This window comes from Citrus clementina, unplaced genomic scaffold (genome assembly GCF_000493195.1).
Source record: "Citrus clementina cultivar Clemenules unplaced genomic scaffold, Citrus_clementina_v1.0 scaffold_5, whole genome shotgun sequence".
NCBI lineage: Eukaryota > Viridiplantae > Streptophyta > Magnoliopsida > Sapindales > Rutaceae > Citrus > Citrus x clementina.
Window position 1 is genome coordinate 211,996 of NW_006262201.1, and position 26,665 is coordinate 238,660.

General features: G+C 33.9%; 2 protein-coding genes across 24 annotated transcripts in view; one reads left to right on the forward strand and one right to left on the reverse strand.

The window, feature by feature from the left end:
* LOC18041775 (glutathione S-transferase zeta class) overlaps positions 1–26,665 on the forward strand; it is an 88,740-nt gene that overhangs the window by 35,283 nt on the left and 26,792 nt on the right. The gene's annotated exons all lie outside the window — the stretch shown is intronic.
* LOC18041752 lies at positions 14,492–18,279 on the reverse strand. Of its 23 annotated transcripts, none has more exons than XR_002905139.1 (4): positions 17,844–18,279; positions 16,494–16,522; positions 15,275–15,375; positions 14,492–14,842 (listed from the first exon to the last, which is right to left on the reverse strand). XR_002905139.1 is itself a non-coding variant. In XM_024182897.1 (3 exons), the coding sequence occupies exons 1-3, from the start codon at positions 18,021–18,023 to the stop codon at positions 14,689–14,691; spliced, it is 363 nt and encodes a 120-aa protein (XP_024038665.1). In that variant the 5' UTR covers positions 18,024–18,277; the 3' UTR covers positions 14,492–14,688. The 23 variants fall into 23 exon arrangements, 1 of the variants encoding a protein (XP_024038665.1); XR_002905133.1 differs by having other exon boundaries at positions 16,462–16,522; XR_002905135.1 differs by having other exon boundaries at positions 15,275–15,388; positions 16,462–16,522.

Genomic DNA, 26,665 nt, shown 5'->3' on the forward strand with positions numbered 1-26,665 from the left:
ATGCATATTTTTTTGGCATTATACAAATGTAATTTGGTATGATGTCAATTTTATTTCATTTGCATATCGGACACTGAAAATTATTAGGTTTCATTTAAAAAAAAAAAAACAAGAGGCAGGGAGTTAGGCGTGACTCATACCTGTTATATAAATCAGTAAAAAGTTAAAAAAAACAAGGAGGGGGATATAAAATAAAGAGTATTGATATACCCACAAACTATTGTATAAACTTATTTTGTACAAATTAATGTGGCATGATAAAATTAGTTGAATTAAATATCACTTGACCCACATGATTTATTTATAATATTTTATATTTTCATTTAACCAATGAATTAATGCCACATCAGTTCATACAAGATAAATTTATACAAGAGTTTGTAGCTGTATCATCACTCTAAAATAAAACCTCCTAAAGCAAGAGCAAATACATAAGAATAAAGAAAATGAAAGTATAGAATCATCAAATGAAATAGTAGACCAATTATTCTATTGTCTAACATAAGGAACTGCTTGTGCGTCCAAATAGAGAATGCCAAATAAGCCAGCAGGGGATTCCTGAGAGCACAAGAAATGTTGGCTAACTCGATGAGTATAGGCCCAGTTGGCTAGAAAGTCAGCAGCAAAAATAGCCTTCCAAAGCACATCCCTTACCAAAATAAGAGAGAAAAATGTTAAAGCACACACTTGACGCAGAGAATAGGCATAATCCCATCGAATAGGACCCTAGGAATGAATTCAAGAAACCGTCGTGGCAAAATCTGACTCTACCTCAAGCTTAGAGTAACCAAGCTGAACAGCAAGTTCCAATCCCTCCCAAATGGTCATAAGCTCATATTGACTTACAACCGAGAAAAGATCCAAAAGCAACCAAAACCTCAGCCCGATGAGAATCTAAAACTCCCTGCAGCTCAGCCCGATGAGAATCTAAAACTCCCTGCAGCTGGGAAGGGTTAAATCCAAAAGCAAAATTAGTAAGCCCGAGATCCAATCCCACCCAATGGATAATCGTATTAACTGAGAAACGTTGGGAATCAAATCTGAAAGCATTATAAGCCTTCCAAACTTGCCACAGAATAAAATAAGGAAGTACTTGAAAATGGCTCTGAGAAAGGGCAAACCACAACCAATGAAAAAGTAAAGCTTCAGGTGTCAAAACAACAACAGCTCATACACAAAGTCTGACAAAAATTATCCCAAACCAACCTAACTCGCGAGCAATCAAGGAATAAGTGTCAGGAAGTCTTAGCGGCCCAACCGCAAACACACTGAGAGACCATGCAAAATCACTTCGAACACAAAGTATCATCAGTAGCCAAAAATCCATGCAACTTTAGCCAAAGAAAGAAAGAAATCGAAGAAGGGATATGTCACTGCCAGATAAGTGGAAAAACCTCATCTTTCAGCCTAGAACAATGCACAAGCTTCCATACTATTCGCAAACGAAAAGTGCCCTTAGTAGTGAGATCCCACCTAATCAAATATGGCTCCGCACTAGAAATAGGAACTAATAGAATCTATGCCACGATCGAAGAGAGCAACACATCCTAGAGTTTACCCTCCTATAATGTACTCTACCAGTAAATGGAAACAGGTACCATAGAAGCCACCCTTTTGATCTTACTTTTTGTTCTATTGGAGATTGCTTCTTAGACTTTTTAACATATACAGATGAATCCACCCATTTGATCTGATTTGAGTAAATTAATTTCGGGGCTGCACTTCTGTTCTTTGAAAGATATTATGTACAGAACCGTATCGGTTTTTTAAATTTCAAGAAAATCTTGATGTGTGATATAGAGAGAGAGAATTTTGCTTGTGAAGGAGTAAGAGAAGAAGTTATAAATCCGTCGCCTTCAATTGAATTCACCCAAACGGATGTAACTCTTTGATTGACCGCGACTGCGACAGAGATGCAGGAATTTCAAACAAGTCAATGAAATAATTGAGTTAATGCTTCCCCATCACAACTTGTCTCTTTTTATTTTTATTTTTCAATTAACACCCGACCCTCCGACCTACACACACATAATATAACAAAGCAAGTATCAAATTGCTATTTCGATGTTAAATCTTTCCCCAGGATCAAAATTAATCTTGGATTTTTTGTTTTTTTAAACAAAGATATGCTCCTTTAGTCTATAATTTTCAAGCCAATTAGGGTTTACCTCCAGTACAGGTAAGACAAGAAATAGATAAAGGCTTCGAGTCTCAATGAACATGATTAATTTTAGGTGTTCTTTTATCCCAACCCCCACTTATTTATTTTTAATTTTTTTATTTCTTACTTGAGATTAATTTGCGAGAAAAAATAATCTAGTATGGTGATACGCTCTTAATTTGTGAAACTGAGAGCAATATCGAAATTACCATTTCATCAAGCGAGTGATTGCTCCAACGAAGGAAATTCAGAAATTTGAGAATGAGAAAGAAGAGTCAAAGAGAGAAAGAAAATTGTTCATTCATTTCATGCCCTTAAAAACAACAAAGCTACTAAATATATAACAGATTGAAAATTAACCAATTTTAACAACGCAACAGAAAACAACAAAAAGGAATCTGAAATAAACGCAGCTAATCAAAGCATTTCCATGAACCATCCTAAACGACGTAGTCTTTTTGCCTGTCTGGAAGTTTCTTTTTTCATATGGGCCGTTGATTATCTTGCACTGGTTCATGGTGCACTTCATCCATGGGCTGATTTGTTAAGGAAGCTCATAATATATGGAAGCATGCAGCGCATGTGTGAGTTGAGTACAATCAGCTAAATTAGTTGAAGAGTGAAGTGCCAGCTCAGCTGAAATTAGTTAAGCACGTTAAGTTTCTATTTAGTTAGTTTCTTCATTTCTGTTAGCTGTAAACAACTGAGTATAAATAAGAGCATCTTGTAATCATTTCGTTATTAAGAAAAGTGAAATAAAAACATAAGATTCCAGAAGTCTCTTTACGATTTTCTCTGCAACCAGAACATATTTTCTCAATAGCCAAATAGTCTGATCATTCAAATTTCAAGCTTTCAAACATGGTATCAGAGCCATACAAAGCTAGTTCTAGTAATCAACAGTCAAGCTTTCGTAATCAAACAACAAACAACACAAATCAAACTGTTCAAATCAACTTCTCTTTTACTAATCCTATCAAGCTAGATCGATCAAATTACTTACTCTGGCGTTCTCAAGTTTTAGTTTCAATTAGAGGAAATCGTTTAGAGGATTTTGTCACAGGAGCTAGATTAGTACCTAATAAGTATCTTCTGTTAACTGAAGTAGATGGATCTACACAAAAAATTGAAAATCTGAATATTAGATCTGGAGATCACAGGATCAGACACTTCTTGGCTGGCTACTGTCATCATTAAGTGAAGGTATTTTAAGTCTTGTTATCAATTGTGACAGTTCATTTGATATATGGAGAACTTTGGAAAAGAAATTTGGAGTTCAATCTGAAGCTCGAGTTCTTTAGCTCAGATATGAACTGAACACTCTTAAAAAAAAAGCTCTTAGTGTTGAAGATGATTGTATTAAAATGAAGGCAATAGCTGGTAAGATGGCCAGTGTTGGTAGTCCAATTATAGAGAAGGATCTTATGTTAACTATTCTTAATGGATTAAGATCAGGATATCGTGATATTGCTGCATTTATAACTGGTTCAAGGATGGAATTTGATGATGCTTATGCGCTGTTACTCACTCATGAGACTAGATTAGAGCAAGAGAAAGATGACAAAAATGTGTTTAATGCAAATTATGCATGCACTAATGCATATTATCCCAGGGCTTATTTTGCACAGCCTAGAGGAAGTTTTAAAAGAAGTTATTCTGGTGGTAGAAATCCTTTCTTTGGCAGGGGAAATATGAAATACTCTCTAAGAATGTTTAATGGAGGTTTTAAAAGTGGCTATGGCAGAGGACATTTTCCTGGCAATAACTCAACTAGTTTCAACCATTTTCTAGCACCTAGGAATCCAGTACCTAGGAACCCATCTTTTCTAGCTAAAAATGAATCTGTTAACATGAGTGGATCACAAGGAATTCTCAATAATGTTGGAGAGCTGATATGTTAGATTTGCTTTAAAAATGGCCATACTGCTGATGTCTGTTGGCACAGATTTGTTGAAGACTATGTGCCTGTTCCAAGAGGCTTTGGCAAAGGAAAAACACCAAGAGCAGCATATTTTTCAAACTTTGATGGCTCTACTTCTAATCCAGATTTTGTTGGCTATGAAAATCTTAACAATATGTTTCCAGGTTATGATTCTATATCTGGCAGTAGCTATTATTCTGGCAGTAGATATTAATAGCATGCGATTAATAATGGAAGCGAACACTTGTCCATTTCATCGAATAGCTTCAGTGGTTTTACTCACTCTAATCTTGTACCTGAAGGCTGATCCTATAGCTCCAGCTCTTTCCTTAATAAACACAACTTGATCTCCCACTTCAGCTTGCTTGCTCATAACAAAACAACGCCAGCCAGCAGATATAGTGGGTTTCCTGTACGGTCCCTGACGGATGAACAAGCGGAATGGCCATCGTTCTCCGTTCTCGTCCTCCACGACCAAGTTTTGACTGTATTGTCCAGCTTCGAATGCCAGGAAAAATTCGTCAATTGTGTTGGACTCAACTGCCAGCCGAGTAGAAACATCCGTTTCAGTTAGAATCTTCGAATACACCTCCATTGCTTTGATGAATTTTGATCCTTCGATATCAAATAAATTGTACTTCTTGTGGTCTGATCAAAGCATGCGCAAGGGGGGTGATATTTATAATAGAAAAACCCAAGAAGCGACAAAATTGAAAATCATTTATCAAATCTTTTTGGCATTTTATATTATTAACATTTCTGGGGCTGTTGAAACAATAACCTTTCTATCAAATCATGTTTCTTCACTTTTATGGCTATCATAGGTCTAACACAATTGTCTGTGGGTCCCGTTTTATTTATTCAACAACATGCTCTGCTCTGATTGACAAAAATGATTGGTGATGATTACCAGCACCCAAATCACGGGCCGTCTTTTTGTGAAATAGAATATTCTTCTCAATCTTTAATTCTTGGCTGCGGTCATCCTAAAAATAAAAAAAATGACGTTGACGTAAATTGAAAACAGAAACGAATACTGCATTTTGTCCTACGATTAAAAGTTATAATTCTATTTGAGTATTGACTGGTGAGGTGAATGAAAATTGGGAATCATCATACTCGTCTTTACAAACCAAATATAATGAGTGATTTCTTATAACTATTATCCAAACCAATTCATATATGTGCTTAGTTCGTAGGTAGCTTAATTTCTTTATTCGGAAAGATCTATAAAATATCAAGTATAACTTTCTTTTAACTATTATAGGCATGTCTAATGTCTCTGAAACAACAATAAAGATCCTTCCCAAAAATATCAACATCAATAAAATAAACTTAATTAATTAATATTTGGTGGATATATATTTTCAGTGAAGGATTTGAGAAACTAATTTGTTGGAGCATTTATTTTTACGGTCACTTCTAATCATCATCATTTTGAAACTTTGAATATTACGTTTTGCTGTCAAATGATTGCCAGACAAGAAAGTGCTCTTGATGTTGATGTATTCTTTGAAAAACTATTAAAAAAAATTATATATATTGAAAGTGATTGTACGTGCATGGCTGCTGCCATACATTTTCACCCAATTGGACGGAAGAGACAGTGACAGTGGGCACGTGTGCTTGCGTTCGCTTTTACGTGTACGTGATTTGAAAAAAATTAAACACCAAAAGCCGACCAAACAGAATTGTTATTGGTAAGTGTTATAGGTTAGTTTAGTTTGTTTGGTTTTTGTCGATACCGATCCGTATTGAAGTATTAACGCTATTTAACTGGAGAAAGTTGGATTTTGGAAGCTCATGACCTACCACATACTTACGTGAGTTTAAGTGATTTGAATTGAAAGAATTGGTTGAAAAATAAAATCAACTCATGAAAACACTTGTGATGCTTTTACCCAATCATTCTCTTCAAACTATAACAAATTTTTTCTTTTTCTTTTTTCTTTTTTTTATATATGAATCTTGACTATTCAAGAGGAATTTATTGAAATATAAAGAGAGTATGTCGTGGCGTGGCTGTGGTACCATACATAAGATGTTGGCCTTTAAGATTATAGATCATGACGCACATGTCAATTACTTGGAATATTAGCTTATGGAAACCCTTACTGTAAAAGCTAGACAATAGAAACCCTAGACATACATGAGGGGAGAGAGTTGAACAATTGCGATAGCTGAACAACTACAAATTATTAATAGAAAAGAACTACATGAAGATGGATAGAAAATGAACTAAAATAGCATGAACGTACAAGCAATTATGGAAAACCAGAATAATAACAAACTTTTTTTATTTTATTTTAAGTAAACAAATCTCAGTTCAAGAAGAAAAACAGGATAATAAGCGTAATAGCATGCAATTAATAAAGAAAGCGAACACATTTCCACTTTAATTGTTGCTATAACCGATAATAGCACCGAATAGCTTCACTTCTTTCTTCTCATTGTTTATCACTTCGTTCTCCTCATTTTCCATCACTTCTTTCTCCTCCTTTTTCATCCCTTTTTTAATCAATCTAATCTTGTACCTGCATGCTGATCCAGAAGCTCCATCTGTTTCCCTAGAAAACTCAACTGCATCACCAACTTCTGCTTGCTTTTCCTCAACAAAAGGACGCCAGGTGGCTTGGCTGATAAAGGGTTTCTCGTACTGTCCCTGACGGATGCACAAGACGAATTTCCAATTTTTTCTATCCTCGTCCTCTACGTCCAAGACTTGACGGTATTGCCCTGCTTCGAATGCCGGAAAAAAACCTCTAAGACGGTTGGCATTAACTTCCAGCCGAATAGAAATATCTGTTGGAGTTAGAGTTTTTAAATACACTGCCATTGCTTTGATGAGTTGAGATCCTTCGATATCAAATAAATTGTACTTGTTGTGATCTGATCAAAGGATGAGCCAGGGGGTGAATTTATAAGAAAAGCCCAAGAGCCGACAAAATTGAACATCATTATCAAATCTTTTTTGCATTTCGTCGGCTGTTGAAACATTAATATTAACTTTCTATCAAATCTATCGTTATCATAGGTCTAACGCAAGTCGTCGTACGTGGGTCCTGTGTTATTTATTCAACAACATACTCTGCTTTGACTGGTGAGGTGAAATTGAGAATCATCATATTCGTCTTTTCAAACGAAATATAATAAGTGGTTTCTTTTAAGTATTATCTAAACCAATTCAAATATGCGTAGTATTTAGGTAGATAAAATCCTTCCCAAAAATATCAACATCACGGGAAGAAACTTAATTAATTAATATTTGTGGATATATATTTTCAGTGATGGATTAGAGAAATTAATTTGTTGGTGCATTCATTTTTACTGTCACTTTCAATCATCATCATTTTTGAAAACTTTGAATGTTACGTTTGCTTTCAAGTGATTGGCAGACCGGAAAGTGCTCTTGATGTTGAAGTAGAAAGTTCTTTGGAAGTGATTGTACGTGGATGCAGCCATAAATTTTGACCAAACTGGAAGTAAGAGATAGTGACAGTGTGCATGTGTACTTGCGTTTTCTTTTATAGGTTTCACGTAAAAATCTGTAATGATAATGCTCTCAATCATTAACAATCTATTAATCAAATCAAAGTAGGTTTGAAAAAAATCAAATCAAATTATGTAAGCTTATGTTTCAGTTGACTTGTGTGAACATGAATTGATAAAAAGTTATACGCCAAAGGACGACCAAACAGAATTGTCAATGATAACTGTTATAGGTTAGTTTAGTTTGTTTGGTTTTTGTCGATACCGATCTGTATTGAAGTATTAACGCTATTTAACTGGAGAAAGTTGGATTTTGGAAGTTAATGACCTACCACATACTTACGTGAGTTTAAAGTGATTTGAATTGAAAGAATTGGTTGAAAAATAAAATCAACTGATGATAACACTTGTGATGCTTTTACCAAATCATTCTCTTCAAACTATAACAGTTTTTTTTTCTTTTTTCTTTGTTCTTTTTTTTTTTTATATGGATCTTGACTATTCAAGCGGAATTTATTGAACAAATTATGAGAATATTTCTTTGCACGCGCGTGTTTGAATAAATTATGTCTTATCCTACCACATTATGTGTCTAATATTTGTCGCTTTCTAGTTTATATTTTGAAGGGTTAGGCTGTTTTATACTCTCTTCTTTTGGAATATAAGGAGAGTACGTAGTGGCGTAATTGTGTTACCATGCATAAGATGTTAGCCTTATAAAATTATAGACAATGGAGCGTGTCAATGACTTGGAATATTAGCTTATGGAAACCCTTACTGTAAAAGGTAGACTATTTTTTTTTTAAATTAATGTAAAAGCTAGACAATAGAAACCCTAGATATACATGAGGAGAGAGAGTTGAACAATTGCGATATTTGAACAACTGCCATATTATTAATAGAAAAGAAATACATGAAGATGGATAGAAAGTGAACTAAAATAGCATGAACGGACAAGCAATTCTGGAAAACCAGAATAATAAAAAAAAAAATTCTTTTAAGTAAACAAATCTCACTTCAAGAAGAAAAACAGGATAATAAGCGTAATAGCATGCAGTTAATAAAGAAAGCGAACACTTGTCCACTTTAATTGTTGGGAATAAGTTAAGCATGACCGATAATAACACCGAATAGCTTCACTTCTTTCCCCTCATTTTTTATCACTTCTTTCCCCTCATTTTCCATCACTTCTTTCTTCACCTTTTTAATCACTCTAATCTTGTACCTGCATGCTGATCCGGTAGCTCCATCTGTTTTCCTAGAAAACTCAACTCTATCATCAACTTCAGCTTGCTTTGCCACAACAAAAGGATGCCAGGTGGCTTGGCTGATAGAGGGTTTCTTGTGCTTTTTCTGACGGATGCGCAAGACGAATTCCCATTTTTCTCCTTTCTCGTCCTCTACGACCAAGTCTTGATGGTATTGCCCAGCTTCGAATGCCGGAAATAAATCATTAATCCAGCTGGACTTAACTTCCAGCTGATTAGAAACATCTGTTGCAGTTAGAATCTTTGAGTACACTGCCATTGCTTTGATGAGTTGGGATCCTTCGATATCAAATAAATTGTATCTGTTGTGATCGGATGATTTTATCAAAGCATGCAAGCAGCGGGGTATTTATAAATAAAAGCCCAAGAAGCGACAAAATTGAAAATCATTATCAAATCTTTTTTGCGTTTCTTCGGCTGTTGAAACATTAACTTTTCTATCAAATCATGTTTCTTCACTTTTATCGTTATTACAGGTCTAACACAATCGTCTTACGTGGGTCCTGTGTTATTTATTCAACAACATACTCTGCTTTGACTGGTGAGGTGAATGAAAATTGAAAACCAAATGTATGGTCAAAATGACGGCTGTCAGTAGCGCTCGATGTAGAAAGTTCTCCTTTGATAGTGAGTGTGGTGGGCTGGCTGCTGCCGTAAATTTGACCAAATGAGAAGGAGCGAATCGGAGTAAGAGGTAGTGAGAGTGTGTGTGCATGCGTTTGCTTTCATAAGTTTCACGTAAGAAGCTGCAATCATAATGATCTTAATCATTGAAAATCTGTTTTTATCAATCAAATCAAAGTAGGTTTAAAAAAATCAAATCACTTTTTTGAAAACGTTTTGTTTCACTTGACTTGTGTGAACATGATTGATTACAAATTAAACACCAATAGCGGACCAAAGAGAATTTTTAATGATAAAACAGAGAAACAAATTAATATTACAATATTAAAAGAAAGCAAATAACAAAAATTAATATATTACTAAGGGCAAGCAATTAAACCGGTTTGCTACCTTGTTTAGATTTTGGCAGTACGAGACTGCATTGAAGTATTAATATTATATAAGATGAGAAAGTTGGATTCCAGGTTTTATAAATAGATAATTGTATAAAAGCTTAGTAGCCTATTTCATACTCAAAAGTTAATTCATGAGTTGAGGGTTATCTCAATCTTATACTCTTAGTCCAAGAATTTTTTATTAGTTGATATGGAATATTCTCCTCAACACCCCAATCGCGTGTAGGCCAATTTTAGTATATTCTCCTCAACACCCCAACCCCATCACGTGTCTTTTTGTGATCCTATTAAATATTTTAAACCCATACTATATAGATGCTATTTTGCATTTAAATTCTTCCGACAATGATCAAAACCAGAATTTTCAAGCAAATCACCAATGGCCATAAGGCAAAACAAATGGGCAGTTCTTCATCATTTATTTTGTCATTGATGTACGAAGAGTCGAGAGCATCTTTTTCATTTCTATTCTAACAAATTAAAAAAAATGTTATTTTAATTGAGGTAATTATTGAGATTTTATAACGTGTATAGAATAAGGGTCCCTCTATGATACTATAATTTTTTTCAGGCATCAATAATGTAAGAAATATGAATTATTAGATCTAATCAATGTTGCACATTATTTCTATTAATAAAAGTTTTTTTAATTACTTTTAAAATAGTATCACCGGTTAGTTACCAAACTGGTTAAAAGTATGATTTTAAATTAAAGAAAACAAAAAGAGATACCCTAAAGTACAATATCTCAAATTCTTTTATTCAAAATATGATTCTTGACAAGTATTGCTTATTCCGTAGTACATTGATGCCAAAGAATCTGAGCTAATCAATAATGTTAAAGATACCCTTAAAAAAAAAAAGGAAATGCCCTAAAATACAATATCTCAAGTTCTTTTATTTTAAATAGGGTTCTTGACAAATACTGCGTATTCCGAGCACATTGGCGCCAAAGAATCTCAGCTGTTATTGTTATTTTAGTCAATAATGTCAAAGATGGCGCCAAAGAATCTCAGCTGTTGTTGTTATTTTAGTCAATAATGTCAAAGATCCCAATATTTGAGTCCTAACTTGAGTTCTAATGCTATGTGTCACTTATTTATTGGATGATAGATTTCATAACTTGTAAAATTTCTTAACCATCATCTAATCGATGAATACCACATCAGTTGAAACTCAAATTGGGACACATAACTCTATTATAATTGATTTGATAGTGAATCCTTGTGAATTTGAGTCATAATGTTAAATTCTTCTTTTGGGGTCTGGTTTCTGAACCAACGAGTCTTTGGTGTAGAGTACTCTATACCAAATATGGCGTAGCTGACTCGGACTTCCCTCTTGGTTTACCAACTCGCAGTGGTTCGCATCTCTGGAAATCAATTGGAAAGGTTTGGTCGGATACTCTTAAAGGGCTTCAGTGGAATATAGGAAATGGTAGGAGGGTCCGTTTTTGGTTGGACTGTTGGGTTACTAAGCACAAGCCTTTGAGTTCATATGCGCTGGCTCCTATTCCTGTCGAGAGTTTAATGAATTTAGTTGTTGATTTTGTCGATACTAATGGTAACTGGCGTTGGGATTCTTTTGAACATCTCCTCCCGAATTGTATTATTTTAGGAATTGCAGCTGTTCAGCCACCAATGGAAGGAAAGGGCGATGATAAATTTTTTTGGGCCAATTCTCAACGGGGGGATTTCTCTATCAAGTCTGCCTATATGGCCATAACTGAAAACGAAACTGGTATAGAACACTCTCGGTGGAATGTTGAGTATTAGAAAATGTATATTTATAAAGGAGAAAACCGTCATTTTACATTTCAAGTCTTACTAACAACCCTTACTTTTATGTATTTAACCTTTTTGTGATTTAATTACATGTGTTTTATTTTAATTAAGATTTTATGTATTTTAGGGGCATCATAGTCATTTCACAATAAACGAGAAATCAGATGGCAAAACGGACATCACTTTTGAACTCAGGACGGTCGAAAACCTTAGGAGGAGCATAAAAGGAAAAATGGCACTGTTCACTTGTACGGTACTATTCACGTGTACGATACTGTATACGTTACTGTTCACGACACTGTTCACATAGACGGACCGATGATGTGGCATTGACTGATGACGTGGCGCAATCCTGAGCGTCCAAACTGTTTTTAATCCGATGGCCATGATTTACTCCATGTATCTATAAAAAGGGGGCCTCTCCCCCCTAATTTGATAGCTCTGAATCCATTTTTGGGATCCATTTTCTGTAATTCCCTCTCCATCTTGTATTTTCTTCGTATTTTAATAAATTCCTATTTTACCCCTAGTTCAATTATGAGTGGCTAATTTTCTTTCAAGCTTGGGTTGAAGGTGAAGTCTCAACATGTGTCATGGGCTTTATTTGATAAATTTATTTTCTCTTCCCCTCTAGTTTTTGTGGATGTTTTGACTTCTCGTCGACAAATAATACTAATCTTGTCTAGTACCGCCTTGGTTTCACCGGCCCTCTAGTACAAGGTTATTATTATTTGGCACGATAAGCCCTTCGCACCATATTGATTAGAGCGTGGTTCATGAGGTGTGGATTCCCCCCTCATGATTTAATTGGCATTAATACGGATTATTTAGCCCATGATGTATGTTGATACGGATCCAGATACCCAAGTACGTCAATTTAATAGATTTCTCTTCAATTTATTCTCGCCATTGCAAGTCCAATTTTAGAATTTATTATCGCCATTTCAATTCCAATTTTAGGATAATTTAAATCACTTCCACCACAATTCCAACCACCCATTTACAAAATTAATTCTATATATAATTAAAATCCACCTCCTCGTGGGATCGACACTCGTCACCATTAGTCTATACTACAATAGATTCGTGCGCTTGCGAGTACATTAAAATTTGCACAACATGGAACATTGCTTGGAAATGGAAGGGGCCGCCTCGTGTGCAAACCTTTATATGGCTTGCCCTTCATGATCGGTTGAAGACAAAAGCCGAAATTGGACGAAGGCACATCCATATTGACTGGACCTGTGACCATTGTGGGGTGGCATCAGAGACCACGCTTCATGTACTTCGTGACTGTTTTATGGCAAGAAGGTTATGAAACCAACTTCTCCCAAGTGAATGGCGTCAAGTTTTTTTCTCTTCAAATCTTATTGACTGGTTAACTCTTAATTTGAGAAGTAACCAATGCATGGAGAATGGTTTGGAGTGGTCTTGTATGTTTGGAGTCGCAATATGGAGACTATGGTTTTGGCGGAATCAGTACCAGTTTAATAAGGTTTCAACGGACTCACTTCGCATGGCTCAAGATGTTCTTATTCGTGCAGAAGAGATCACTAGCTCCAACAAGTCTGGCCTCAATGGTCCAACAAGAAAAGTGGAAAAGTGGATTAGGTGGCAACCCCCTGTATGGCCTTTGTGCAAACTTAACTCAGATGGTGCATGTAGAAGAAATGGGGGTTCGTTTGCTGGAGGAATTCTTCGGAACTCTAACGGGGATTGGGTTAGTGGCTTTGCAATGAACATTGGGTATTGTTCGGTCACAATTGCAGAACTATGGGGGGTTTATCAAGGTATGGTTATGGCTTGGGACCACGGTATTCGCTGGCTTCTTGTTGAAGTCGATAGTCAATGCGTTGTTCAAATGCTGAATAATCTTGAAGAAATGACTAATGAATACTCTCCGCTTGTTTCGTCCATCAAAGAGCTTATACACAGGAATTGGCACATTTATGTGAACCATGTTTACAGAGAGGCAAATTTTGCTGCAGACTCAATTGCGAATTACGCTTCCGACCTTCCAATTGGCCTTCACAATTTGAGTAGTCCCCCGGATTGTGTCATTCCTTTTCTTCTTCATGATATGTATGGGGTGGCTCACCCCCGAATAGTGTCCTTGTAGTTCTTTTAACAGAGCCCCTATTGAATCAAAAAAAAAAAATGATGCATAACTTGGTTCTATAAAAATGTAGCTCGTATGATGCCCACAATCGACCTAATCCTCTAGTTCTATAAAAATGATAAATACATCTCAATGCAAACAAACTGTAAAAGCTAGACAATTTTTTTTAAAAAAAATTAATGTAAAAATGATATATGCATTTCAAATTTTCAAACCAGCCATTTACTACAAACAGCAAAATGCAAAGAGGTAATAATGCATCAAAACAACACTTCCAAGATTTTATTGAAATCAGGTGATGACATTTTACAACCTTTGATTACTTCCATTATCAAATGAAAATATGGATTCTATTTATACTGTTCAAAAGGGTAAATTTATCTAATAAGTAACCATAGAAAGGTCAAGGCAAATTTATCTACACTACTAGAAAAATGGTCTTTACTGACATTAGAATAGTGTCAGTAATTACTTTTAGTGACACTTGTTAATTGCGTCAGTAATCTGGGAGTCAGAAAAATAGTGACACTTGTAATTGATGTTAGTGATTATTGTTACTATAGTATCACTAATATTATGATCCTATAGTATTAGTAATTGTTGATATAATATTAGTGTCTATGATTACTATTACCATGGTATCACTATTTAATTTATTTAGAAAAATAAAAATTTAAATTGTCTCATTACTAATTGATTTGTTGGTAAAATTAAAAGGCACCACAAATCTAAAAAAAAAAAAACACCTCGATTCATATTGCAAAATCTTTCAATTCATATTTAAATATTGGTAGTATATCTATTATTACAATTGTATCAAATACAAATTCAAACAAGTATTAAAGAAACATATAAATTCAGAATATATATCTCAAATATAGGAGCCCTGATTCATTTTCGGTGCCATGGAGCTAGACTAGTGAACTATTAAGCTTTCTTCAAAGGATGGCTGTTTCCAAGCCCACCTCTTGGTTTTGAAAGACACACAAGTAGACATTCGATTTGAGAAAAATACAAGTATTTAGTTGGCAACAAAATTTTCCTCAATGCCTCTACACCTTGAACTTCATTGTTTTCCCACCTACAAGTGTAACATATAGAATTAATTAGTATGCCAGACAAATTAAGTCTTGGACATTTACAATAAAAAATATACTCATACATTACATGATTATTGTATGCTACAAATAACTTGGCAACATATGCGGCCCACTCATCAAGAAGTTACGAAAGATCATCCATAATGTGTACTCATCACATCCAACTTCAAATCCAATTACTAACAAGTCAATATCACTAAAACAATAATCTGTAACCAACCACTCAACATTTTCTAGAAATTACGGAAAGCAAGAACATGGAAATAAACAGAACCAGCACATAGCACACCTAACAGTAATTACCGAAGATCCCTAACAAGCTCAGAATTGATATTAATCCTTTTCATCCTAAGTATTCTTAGGGTATCACTAATGAATTAAATAAGTATTCTTAAGAAAAAAATGTATAGTACCAAACTCTTGCAGTACTTTCCAATTTCCTATCAAATCTTCGAGACACAATTATAACAATCTGGGGTCAAAATACAACACCAGCTTTTTAGAAACTTCACTTCTGCAAAAAGAAACTAAACATAGTCAGTTATTAAGGTACAAGAATAAAAAATGGCTTAAGGTCATTGAGATGAAGAAACCAAAAGGAAATATTGAAGAAAGATCACTGGATCAATTACAAAGATCTCTCAATCATTCACTTAGACACGGTGCACTATCAATTATTTAAAAAATGGTGGAGCTTATTTTTTCTAAGGTGAACATTCTTTATATTTGTGGCTCAAAATAGCTACAAAAGTATAATTATATTCTCATTTTATGGGTAGAAAGTGAAGTCTATTAATAGAAATTCCAAATCCAAAATACAGGTACAGAATATAAGACAATAAAACATATATGCTATATTTTAATAAACCATCAAGAAATGATTGAATTAAGCATTACCTCAATGGGTTCAGCTACTCCCCATGGGAGACGAGAAAAAAATGCAAGTTTCATAAAAGTCGGCATGTGCTAGTTAGGAAGGATTTCTTTTGACTTCATCCACAGTTTGCTGAAGAATTTTGCTGCACATTTATAGAACAGAAAAAAAGTATTAAGATTAAAATTTTAAACCCTATTTGAAATTTAACCCCCAAGAAAAAAGTATAGAGACTAGATACATGAACTTCTTACATGTGCATGAATACTCCTAAGCTTCGTAGCTAAATGATAAATATTTTTTTTAATGAATTAAAGTTTGGGTTACCAAGCATGTAATTAATCTAACATAGGTGTTAACGCCCCCTGTAGACATAATGCAAGATTAAACTTTTCAAGTTTAAATAAAAGATACAAATTGCAAAACAAAGCCATGTTTTGTTTGTTTAAAGTCACTTAAATACATGTACATGTTCAGCAAGCCAACAAAACATGCCATAAACATTTTTCATTTTTCATGTCATTTCATTTTTTTTTAACTGATTCTGTAGGTTGTAATATCCAATTTGACGCAATAAATTAGTCTGTTTAATACACACCCCATGTCTTTGTACTCATCTCTCTTTTGGTTTCTTATACTTTGGGACATTTAACACATAACAATTGATACCTACATAAAACAATCTAGCAAATTGATGCGAGCAAATGAATTAATTGGGCAACTTACTGCTTTCATGGATGAAATAATGCAATCCTTACCAAGAGGGCTCACAGCGCTGGATGGCAACCTGCCAAATAGCAAATCAAGTAGAAGTCATCGTCTTTTCGTAACTTCTACAAAAATAGTACAAACATATTACATATTGGAGAATGCCAACAAGCCAAATAGCAAATCAAGGAAACCAAGACTATGGAGAATTCCAGATTACTTCAAATTTCTCCTTGTCCTCTCTTGTAAAAGCCTTTCTTGTAAATCAAATTCGGGACATGGTTTTCAGTTAATGGAATTTGGGAACTTAACTCCACAGGAAGTTGCATGTGATGTTGGATTAAATCGGAAATTTTTTTATTGTTGGATTAAATCTTTGAAAAGTGAAGTGTATGTGATTTTAATATGTGCTACATGGTTTCTTTTGTATAAAAATGATAAGTGTGAAGTGGATGCACCCAAATCTCTGTGCATGTACCCCAGATTAAAAAAAAAAAAAGATTCTGCAAATTACAGAGAATTTGCAGCTTCTAGTGAGTTACACTAGGCCATCTATACTATATATTGCCCCATCCAACAAAAAATATTTTATTTGGCCTAAACAAAGTAAATTACGGACATATAATAAAAGCATATCCAATAAACTAACGCAAGAGGACATAAAAATCTGAAATAGATTATTTCAATCTTTTTCCAATTATATTCCACACGTTTTGCCATTTATCATAAAATTAGTTAGATATTATCCACTCTATCAATCTTTCCTAAAGAAATAAAAAGAATTAATAAAGCATTGTTAAAGCATATCAATGAACATGATCAAATAAACTAAATTTTCTATGAAACTCATATTATTATTATTATTATTATTATTATTATTATTATTTATACATACAGTTCTAAAAGAGAAGCACCGTAAAATTTGTAAAATAAATCTTACTTTCTTTTAACTTTTTTCCCCTTTGTTTAGAAATCAAACTTTCTTGGGACCAAAATTTTACTTTATTATTTTCTGGGAGCCAAGTCAAAAAGGTAGGTTAGAGAGCAGAGTGTGTGAGTGTGAGAGAGAGATTTATTGAAAGGTAAATCAACAGACAACTTGTGATTAAGCTTTCATTTCATTTTTAATTGTTCTTTAATTGTTACTACTCTTGATTTTTCATTTCGTAAGCTACACATAGATTCATTCATTCATTCAATGTTAGATATAGATATATACAAGGTTGTTATGACGCGATACCCCATATGTTTGAAAAAATTACTCAACGAACCGGTGAATACCCATAAATATAATTGGTGACTGAAGATACACTTTAAGACTTGAAGAAGCAAGATTTGAAATCTAAAATTGTTGTTTTAACCTTTTAAGACTTGAAGAAGCAAGACTTGAAAAAGTAGACCTGGACATTGTGGCTAGAAGTCTTGAGAAGATTTTGTGGAGTATTAGCAGGCAGTGGCAGGGTATTGTGGTGGTGGGTAGCTAGCACGGCTGTCAATTTTGGTGGTTGGTTGGCTAGTGATGGCGCGGTGCCGCGTCGGTGACTTATGACAGCGGAGAGAGGCTTGACGCGGTGACGCATGATGGAAGCTTGACGGCGTGACAGAGAGGCTTGACGCAGTGACACTTGATGGAGGCTTGAAGCAGTGACACTTGATGGAGGCTTGATGGCGTGACGGAGAGGCTTGACGCGGTGATATAAAAGCGAGAGATCTGAGCCGGTGTTGGAGCACTGGATCGAGAGTAGCGGCGCTCTCTCTCTTTCAAAGTATTGTAATGTTAATTGTTAAGGACTTAGGGTTTGTTTTTGCGTCTTGTGAGTGTGTGGGGTGAGGTGTCATGTGTGAATGTGTGCGTGTGTTTTTGTTTTTGTTTTTTTTAACAGTTAGTGATACCTTAGTGTCATTACGAAAAATTATAATGGCTTTAGTTTAAAACTTAAAAGCTTAATTTTTATAGGTTTTGGGTTCGAGTTTTATCGGGAACAATATAATATTTACTTTAAATTTATTACAGATACTTTAGTGTCAGTAATCTCTGATGTTTAATTTAGAGACACCAGAGTATTAATATTTTGTGATACTTGTATGTTAAACACGGAAAATGGTCCATATATATGTAAATACTGATACTTTTTAATAAAGTGTCACGAACTAAGTATCAGTAAAGACCATTTTTCTAGTAGTGCTAAAAAATTTAAGATCAGTTGTAATATAGAGCACTTAGAAATTCAGTTTAAACATATACCAAATACAAGCAATAGTCAACAGAATTTTATAGATGATGACGATGGTGTGATGTGTGGGCAATGTTGTCATAACAATGTTCCAAGTCAACATATAAAGTAAAAGTACTTTAATTCATGCTAAATGTTTTGAATACGCGCGTTTACTTTAAATTTTATTATAAAAGTAGACGGCTTGAAAAATACAAGCTTTGGTGAGTATGCCAACTCAGAATTTTATACTACATACTAGCAATGGTCAACAGAATTTTATAGCAGATCTATTAATTAATTTAAGCCAAAATCTATAAATTAATTTAGACAAAATTTCTAAGTTATTATTAGGACTAGACAGTTCTTTGAAACTAATAATATTAATACACTAAGAAAAACCTTAGATTATATTAAAGAAATATTATCATATTCGAATAGTCAAATTAAGAGATTCCATAATATGAAAAGAAGTAGTTGAGTTAATACTATTATTAGGTATTGAAACTCCTAAACCAACTGAATTATAAATAAAAAGCACAGTTGATATACTAAAAATAGAAATAGAAAAAATATTACACAGAACACAAAGTAAATTGCAACAATAGTTGCATTCCATAAGTACATTACAACTAGAATAGGAGAAGTCTTAATAAAAATATTATATGTATAATTGACAATGTTGATGATAAGAATTAAATAATATTAATGGAAATAAAAAATTAATCAAATAATTAATTGTCTCCATTTTAATTACCGATTAAGATAGATTGATTGTAAATCAATATAATGATTGATTGATACAATGTAATGAAAAATAGGATAATAAGCTTAATAGCTTGCAATTAATAAAGAAAACGAACACTTTTCCACTTTAATTGTTGGGATAAGGGATGAAAGCACCGAATAGCTTAAATCCTTTCTCTTCATTTTCCATCACTTCTTTCTCCTCATTTTTCATCACTTTTTTAATTATATATATTGAAAGTGAGTGTACGTGGCTGCTGCCATACATTTTGACCAAATTGGACGTAAGAAACAGTGACAGTGTGCACGTGTGCTTGCATTCGCTTTTACTGGTTTCACATAAAAATCTGTAATGATAATGCTTCTAATCATTAACAATCTATTAATCAAATCAAAGCAGGTTAAAAAAAAAAATCAAATCAAATTATTAAGCTTTTGTTTCAGTTGACTTGTGTGTACATGATTTGATAAAAATTAAACACCGAAAGCGGACCAAACAGAATTGTTAACAGTAAGTGTTATAGGTTAGTTTAGTTGTTGGGAATAAGAGGAACATTATAATAAGCTTAATAGCTTCCAATTAATAAAACAGGATAATAAGCAAATCTCACTTCAAGAAGAAAAACAAGATAATTAATAAGCTTAATAGCTTCCAATTAATAAAGAAAGCGAACACTTGTCCACTTTAATTGTTGGGAATAATAGGAACATGATCGATAGTAACATTGAACATGACCGATAATAAATAAAGTTTATTATTACTGTAAAAGCTAGACAAGTTTTTTTTTTTTGGAAATTAATGCAAAATCTAGACAATGTAAACCCTAGATATCTATGAAGAAAGGGAGTTCAACAACTGCGATATTATTAATAGAATAGAAGTACATGCAGATAGATAGAAAATGAACTAAAATAGCATGAACGGACAAGCAATTCTGGAAAACCAGAATAATAATAAACTTTTTTTTTTTTTATTTTAAGTAAACAAATCTCACTTCAAGAAGAAAAACAGGATAATAAGCGTAATATATAGCATGCAATTAATAAAGAAAGCGAACACATTTCCACTTTAATTGTTGCTATAACCGATAATAGCACCGAATACCTTCACTTCTTTCTTCTCATTTTTTATCACTTCTTTCTCCTCATTTTCCATCACTTCTTTCTCCTCCTTTTTCATCCCTTTTTTAATCAATCTAATCTTGTACCTGCATGCTGATCCGGAAGCTCCATCTGTTTTCCTAGAAAACTCAACTTCATCACCAACTTCAGCTTGCTTATGCACAACAAAAGGACGCCAGGTGGCTTGGCTGATAACGGGTTTATCGTACTGTCCCTCCTGACGGATGCACAAGACGAATTTCCATTTTTTTCCATTCTCGTCCTCTACGTCCAAGACTTGATGGTATTGGCCAGCCGGGAATGGCGGGAATAAATTATTAAGCCAGCTGGACGTAACTGCCAGTCGAGTAGAAACATCCGATTCAGTTAGACTCTTTGAGTACACTGCCATTGCTTTGATGAGTTGAGATCCTTCGATATGAAATAAAGTTTACTTCTTGTGATCTGATCAAAGCATGCACCAGGGAGGTGAATTTATAACAGAGAAACCCAAGTCGACAAAATTGAACATCATTATCGAATCTTTTTTGCATTTCGTCGGCTGTTGAAACATTAATATTAACTTTCTATCAAATCTATCGTTATCATAGGTCTAACGCAAGTCGTCGTACGTGGGTCCTGTATTATTTATTCAACAACATACTCTGCTTTGACTGGTGAGGTGAAATTGAGAATCATCATATTCGTCTTTTCAAACGAAATATAATAAGTGGTTTCTTTTAAGTATTATCTAAACCAATTCAAATATGCGTAGTATTTAGGTAGATAAAATCCTTCCCAAAAATATCAACATCACTTGAAGAAACTTAATTAATTAATATTTGTGGATATATATTTTCAATGATGGATTAGAGAAATTAATTTGTTGGTGCATTCATTTTTGCCGTCACTTTTGATGATCGATCATCATCTTTCTTTTAAAACTTTGAATATTATGTTTTGCTGTCAAGTGATTGCCAGACATGAAAGTGCTCTTGATGTTACTGTCAACTGAATTGTACTTGTTTTCTGATATTTAAAATAGAAAAACCCAAGAAGCGACAAAATTTATGATCCATTCTTTAATTTGTTTTGTTTGACTAATTGAGTGAACAATATGAGTTGATCTTTTTAAACTCAACACCGATATGCTCACACCATTTATTTTTGAGAATATTCTTTATTTTGGCTTTATCCAAAACATGCAACATCTAACGGCAAACATGCAAGCGGAACATCGGACATGCAATAACGGACGTTAAACATGCAACCTGCAACACTGCACGTGAAATATACAACTTATGACGTAAAGTTTGCAACTTCGACGTCAAACATGAAACGGACGAGAATATTCGAGAATATTCTTTATTTTGGCTTTATCCAAAAGATGCAACATCCGACGTCAAACATGAAACCCGAACGTCCGACATGCAACATCAGACGTTAAACATGAAACTTACAACATTTCACGTAAAATAGTAATTTATTACAATTTAACTCGCTTTGATTTTTATTCTAAGACAAAGTAAACACATAAATGATAATACAACTAATTCTAATTACAATTTATGTAGTTCAAGTAAATAAATTATTATGATTTTAATTCCTTATTTTGCAACTATTTCGATTCTATCTCATTATATTTCTAGCTAATTTCAATTCTTTTGTAGTGAATGCACTATAAAATTTGTAATACTTATGAATAAATTATAAATAATATAGAGTGGTCTAATTAAATATAAATTGGTTTATAATTTTATAGGACAGTTGTTAGGGGACCCTCTATATTATTAACATTTCTGGGGCTGTTGAAACAATAACCTTTCTATCAAATCTTGTTTCATTTTTTCTTCGCATTGTCTAACGTAAGGTACAGCCTGGCCCTACTAGGGTCTACCGCTGGTAGAGCGAGCTGTACCTTACGATTAAGGTAGCAGCCCCCTTCGATCAAATCATGTTTCTTCTCTTTTATCGCTATCATAGGTCTAACACAATTGTCTGTGGGTCCCGTGTTATTTATTCAACAACATGCTCTGCTTTGATTGACAAAAATGATTTGTGATGATTACCAGCACCCAAATCACAGGCCGTCTTTTGTATTCTATTTTTAGGAGCTTGCTAACTTACAGATTCTGTAAGTTACAGCTCACTCACAAACTTGGTTGTGGGTCCCACTCGGGCCCACAGCCAAACACTATTTAACACTATTCATGTGAGGGCTGTTACTTACAGAATCTGTAAGTTAGCCCTCTCCCTATTTTTAAGTGCTTAAATATTCTTCTGAATCTTTAATTATTGGCTGCGGTCATCCTAAAAAATAAAAAAAATGACGTTGACGTAAAGTGAAAAAAGAAACGAATACTGCATTTTGTCCTACGATTAAAAGTTATAATTCTATTTGAGTATTGACTGGGGCAGATGTACTTGGAAGTAAGAAATAGTGAAAGTGTGCATATGTACTTGTGTTTTCTTTTATTGGTCTCACGTAAAAATCTGTAATGATAATGCTCTTAATCATTAACAATCTATTAATCAAATCAAAGTACGTTTGAAAAAAAGTCAAATCAAATTATGTAACCTTATGTTTCAGTTGACTTGTGTGTACGTGATTTGAAAAAAATTAAACACCAAAAGCCGACCAAACAGAATTGTTATAGTTTAGTTTAGTTTGTTTGGTTTTTGTCGATACCGATCTGTATTGAAGTATTAACGCTATTTAACTGGAGAAAGTTGGATTTTGGAAGCTAATGACCTACCACATACTTACGTGAGTTTAAGTGATTTGAATTGAAAGAATTGGTTGAAAAAATAAAATCAACGGATGATAACACTTGTGATGCTTTTACCGAATCATTCTCTATTAATTGTTATACAATAATACATAGTATTATTTCTTTTTTATTAGTTTAATAATTTCATTCTACCCAATCATTTTGAAGGGTTAGGCTGTTTTATACTCTCTTCTTTTGGAATACAAGGAGAGTTCGTAGTGGCGTAGTTGTGTTACCATGCATAAGATGTTAGCCTTATAAAATTATAGATAATGGAGCGTGTCAATTACTTGGAATATTAGCTTATGGAAACCCTTACTGTAAAAGCTAGACAACTTTTTCTTTCTAATTAATGTAAAAGCTAGACAATAGAAACCCTAAATATACATGAGGAGAGAGAGTTGAACAATTACGATATTTGAACAACGGCATTATTATTAATAGAAAAGAACTACATGAAGATGGATGGAAAATGAACTAAAATAGCATGAACGGACAAGCAGAAAAACAGGATAATAAGCGTAATAGCATGCAATTAATAAAGAAAGCGAACACATTTCCACTTTAATTGTTGCTATAACAGATAATTGCACCGAATAACTTCACTTCTTTCTTCTCATTTTTTATCACTTCTTTCTCCTCATTTTTCATCATTTCTTTCTTCTCATTTTTCACCACTCTAATCTTGTACCTGCCTGCTGTTTTCCTAGAAAACTCAACTCCATCACCAACTTCAGCTTGCTTTTCCACAACAAAAGGATGCCAGGTGCCTTGGCTGATATAGGGTTTCTCGTACTGTCCCCGACGGATGCACAAGGAGAATCCCGAATTTTTTCCATTCTCGTCCTCTACAACCAAGTGTTGATCGTATTGGCCAGCTGGGAATGCCGGAAAAAAACGTCTAAGACTGCTGGCATTGACTTCCAGCCGAGTAGAAACATCTGTTGGAGAAAGAGTCTTTGAGTAGACCGCCATTGCTTTGATGAGTTGAGTTGCTATGATATCAAATAAACTTCACTGGTTTCATCACTCTAATCCTGTACCTGAAGGCTGATCCGATAGCTCCAGCTCTTTCCTTAATAAACACAACTAGATCTCCCACTTTAGCTTGCTTGCTCATAACAAAACCAAGCCAGCCAGCAGATATAGTGGGTTTCCTGTACGGTCCCTGACGGATGAACAAGCGGAATGGCCATCGTTCTCCGTTCTCGTCCTCCACGACCAAGTTTTGACTGTATTGTCCAGCTTCGAATGCCGGGAAAAATTCATCAATTGTGTTGGACTCAACTGCCAGCCGAGTAGAAACATCCGTTTCAGTTAGAATCTTCGAATACACTTCCATTGCTTTGATGAATTTTGATCCTTCGATATCAAATAAATTGTACTTGCTGTTGTCTGATCAAAGCATGCACAAGGGGTTTATATTTATAATAGAAAAGCCAAGAAGCCACAAAATTGAAAATCATTATCAAATCTTTTTGGCATTTTATATTATTTAACATTTCTTCGGCTGTTGAAACAATAGCTTTTCTATCAAATCACGTTTCTTCACTTTTATCGCTATCACAGGTCTAACACAATTGTCTGTGGGTCCCGTGTTATTTATTCAACAACATGCTCTGCTCTGATTGACAAAAATGATTTGTGAGGATTGCCAGCACCTAAATCACAGGCCGTCTTTTTGTGAAATGGAATATTCTTTTCAATCTTTAATTCTTGGTTTCGGTCATCCTAGAAAAAAAAAAAAAAATGACGTTGACGTAAAGTGAAAAAAGAAACCAATGCTGCATTTTGTCCTACTATTAAAAGTTATAATTCTATTTGAGTATTGACTGGTGAGGTGAATGAAAATTGAGAATCATCATATTCGTCGTTACAAACCAAATATAATGAGTGATTTCTTGTAACTATTATCCAAACCAATTCATATATGTGCATAGTTCGTAGGTAGATTAATTTCTTTATTCGGAAAGATCTATGCAATATCAAGTATAACTTTCTTTTAATTGTTATAGGCATGTCTCTGAAACGACAATAAAGATCCTTCCCAAAAATATCAACATCTATAAAAGAAACTTAATTAATTAATATTTGGTGGATATATATATTTTCAGTGAAGGATTTGAGAAATTAATTTGTTGGCGTATTTATTTTTACAGTCACTTTTAATCATCATCATTTTTGAAAACCTTGAATATTACGTGCTGCTGTCAAATGATTGCCAGACAAGAAAGTGCTCTTGATGTTGATGTAGAAAGTTCATTGGAAGTGATTGTAAGTGGATGCAGCCATAAATTTTGACCAAACCGGAAGTAAGAGATAGTGACAGTGTGCATGTGTACTTGCGTTTTCTTTTATAGGTTTCACGTGAAAATCTGTAATGATAATGCTCTCAATCATTAACAATCTATTAATCAATCAAAGAAGGTTTGAAAACAAATCAAATCAAATTTTGTAAGCTTTATGTTTCAGTTGACTTATGTGAACATGAATTGATAAAAAGTTATGCGCCAAAGGACGACCAAACAGAATTGTCAATGATAAGCGTTATAGGTTTAGTTTAGTGTTTTTTGGTTTCTGTGGGTACCGATCTGAATTGAAGTATTAATGTTATCTATAACTTGAGAAAGTTGGATTTCGGAAGTTCACGACTCTTAACTCTTGTGAGTTAAGTGATTGCCAGACAAGAAAGTGCTCTTGATGTTGATGTATTCTTTGAAAAACTATTAAAAAAAATTATATATATTGAAAGTGAGTGTGCGTGCATGGCTGCTGCCATACATTTTGACAAAATTGGACGTAAGAGACAGTGACAGTGGGCACGTGTGCTTGCGTTCGCTTTTACTGGTTTCACATAAAAATCTGTAATGATAATGCTTTTAATCATTAACAATCTATTAATCAAATCAAATTGTGTAGGCTTTTGTTTCAGTTGACTTGTGTGTACGTGATTTGAAAAAAATTAAACACCAAAAGCCGACCAAACAGAATTGTTATTGGTAAGTGTTATAGGTTAGTTTTGTTTGTTTGGTTTTTGTCGATACCGATCCGTATTGAAGTATTAACGCTATTTAACTGGAGAAAGTTGGATTTTGGAAGCTCATGACCTACCACATACTTACGTGAGTTTAAGTGATTTGAATTGAAAGAATTGGTTGAAAAATAAAATCAACTCATGAAAACACTTGTGATGCTTTTACCCAATCATTCTCTTCAAACTATAACAAATTTTTTCTTTTTCTTTTTTCTTTTTTTTATATATGAATCTTGACTATTCAAGAGGAATTTATTGAAATATAAAGAGAGTATGTCGTGGCGTGGCTGTGGTACCATACATAAGATGTTGGCCTTTAAGATTATAGATCATGAAGCACATGTCAATTACTTGGA

What these genes read in the sequence shown, in the direction of transcription:
- LOC18041752 (XM_024182897.1), bottom strand. Translation starts at nt 18,023, where the DNA reads ATGCGTCACCGCGTCAAGCCTCTCTCCGCTGTCATAAGTCACCGACGC. An exon ending in CTTCTAGCCACAATGTCCAG is followed by an intron (nt 16,523 to 17,843) that starts GTCTACTTTTTC and finishes GCTATTTGGCAG; the next exon opens with GTTGCCATCCAGCGCTGTGA. An exon ending in CAGCGCTGTGAGCCCTCTTG is followed by an intron (nt 14,843 to 16,493) that starts GTAAGGATTGCA and finishes TTACACTTGTAG; the next exon opens with GTGGGAAAACAATGAAGTTC.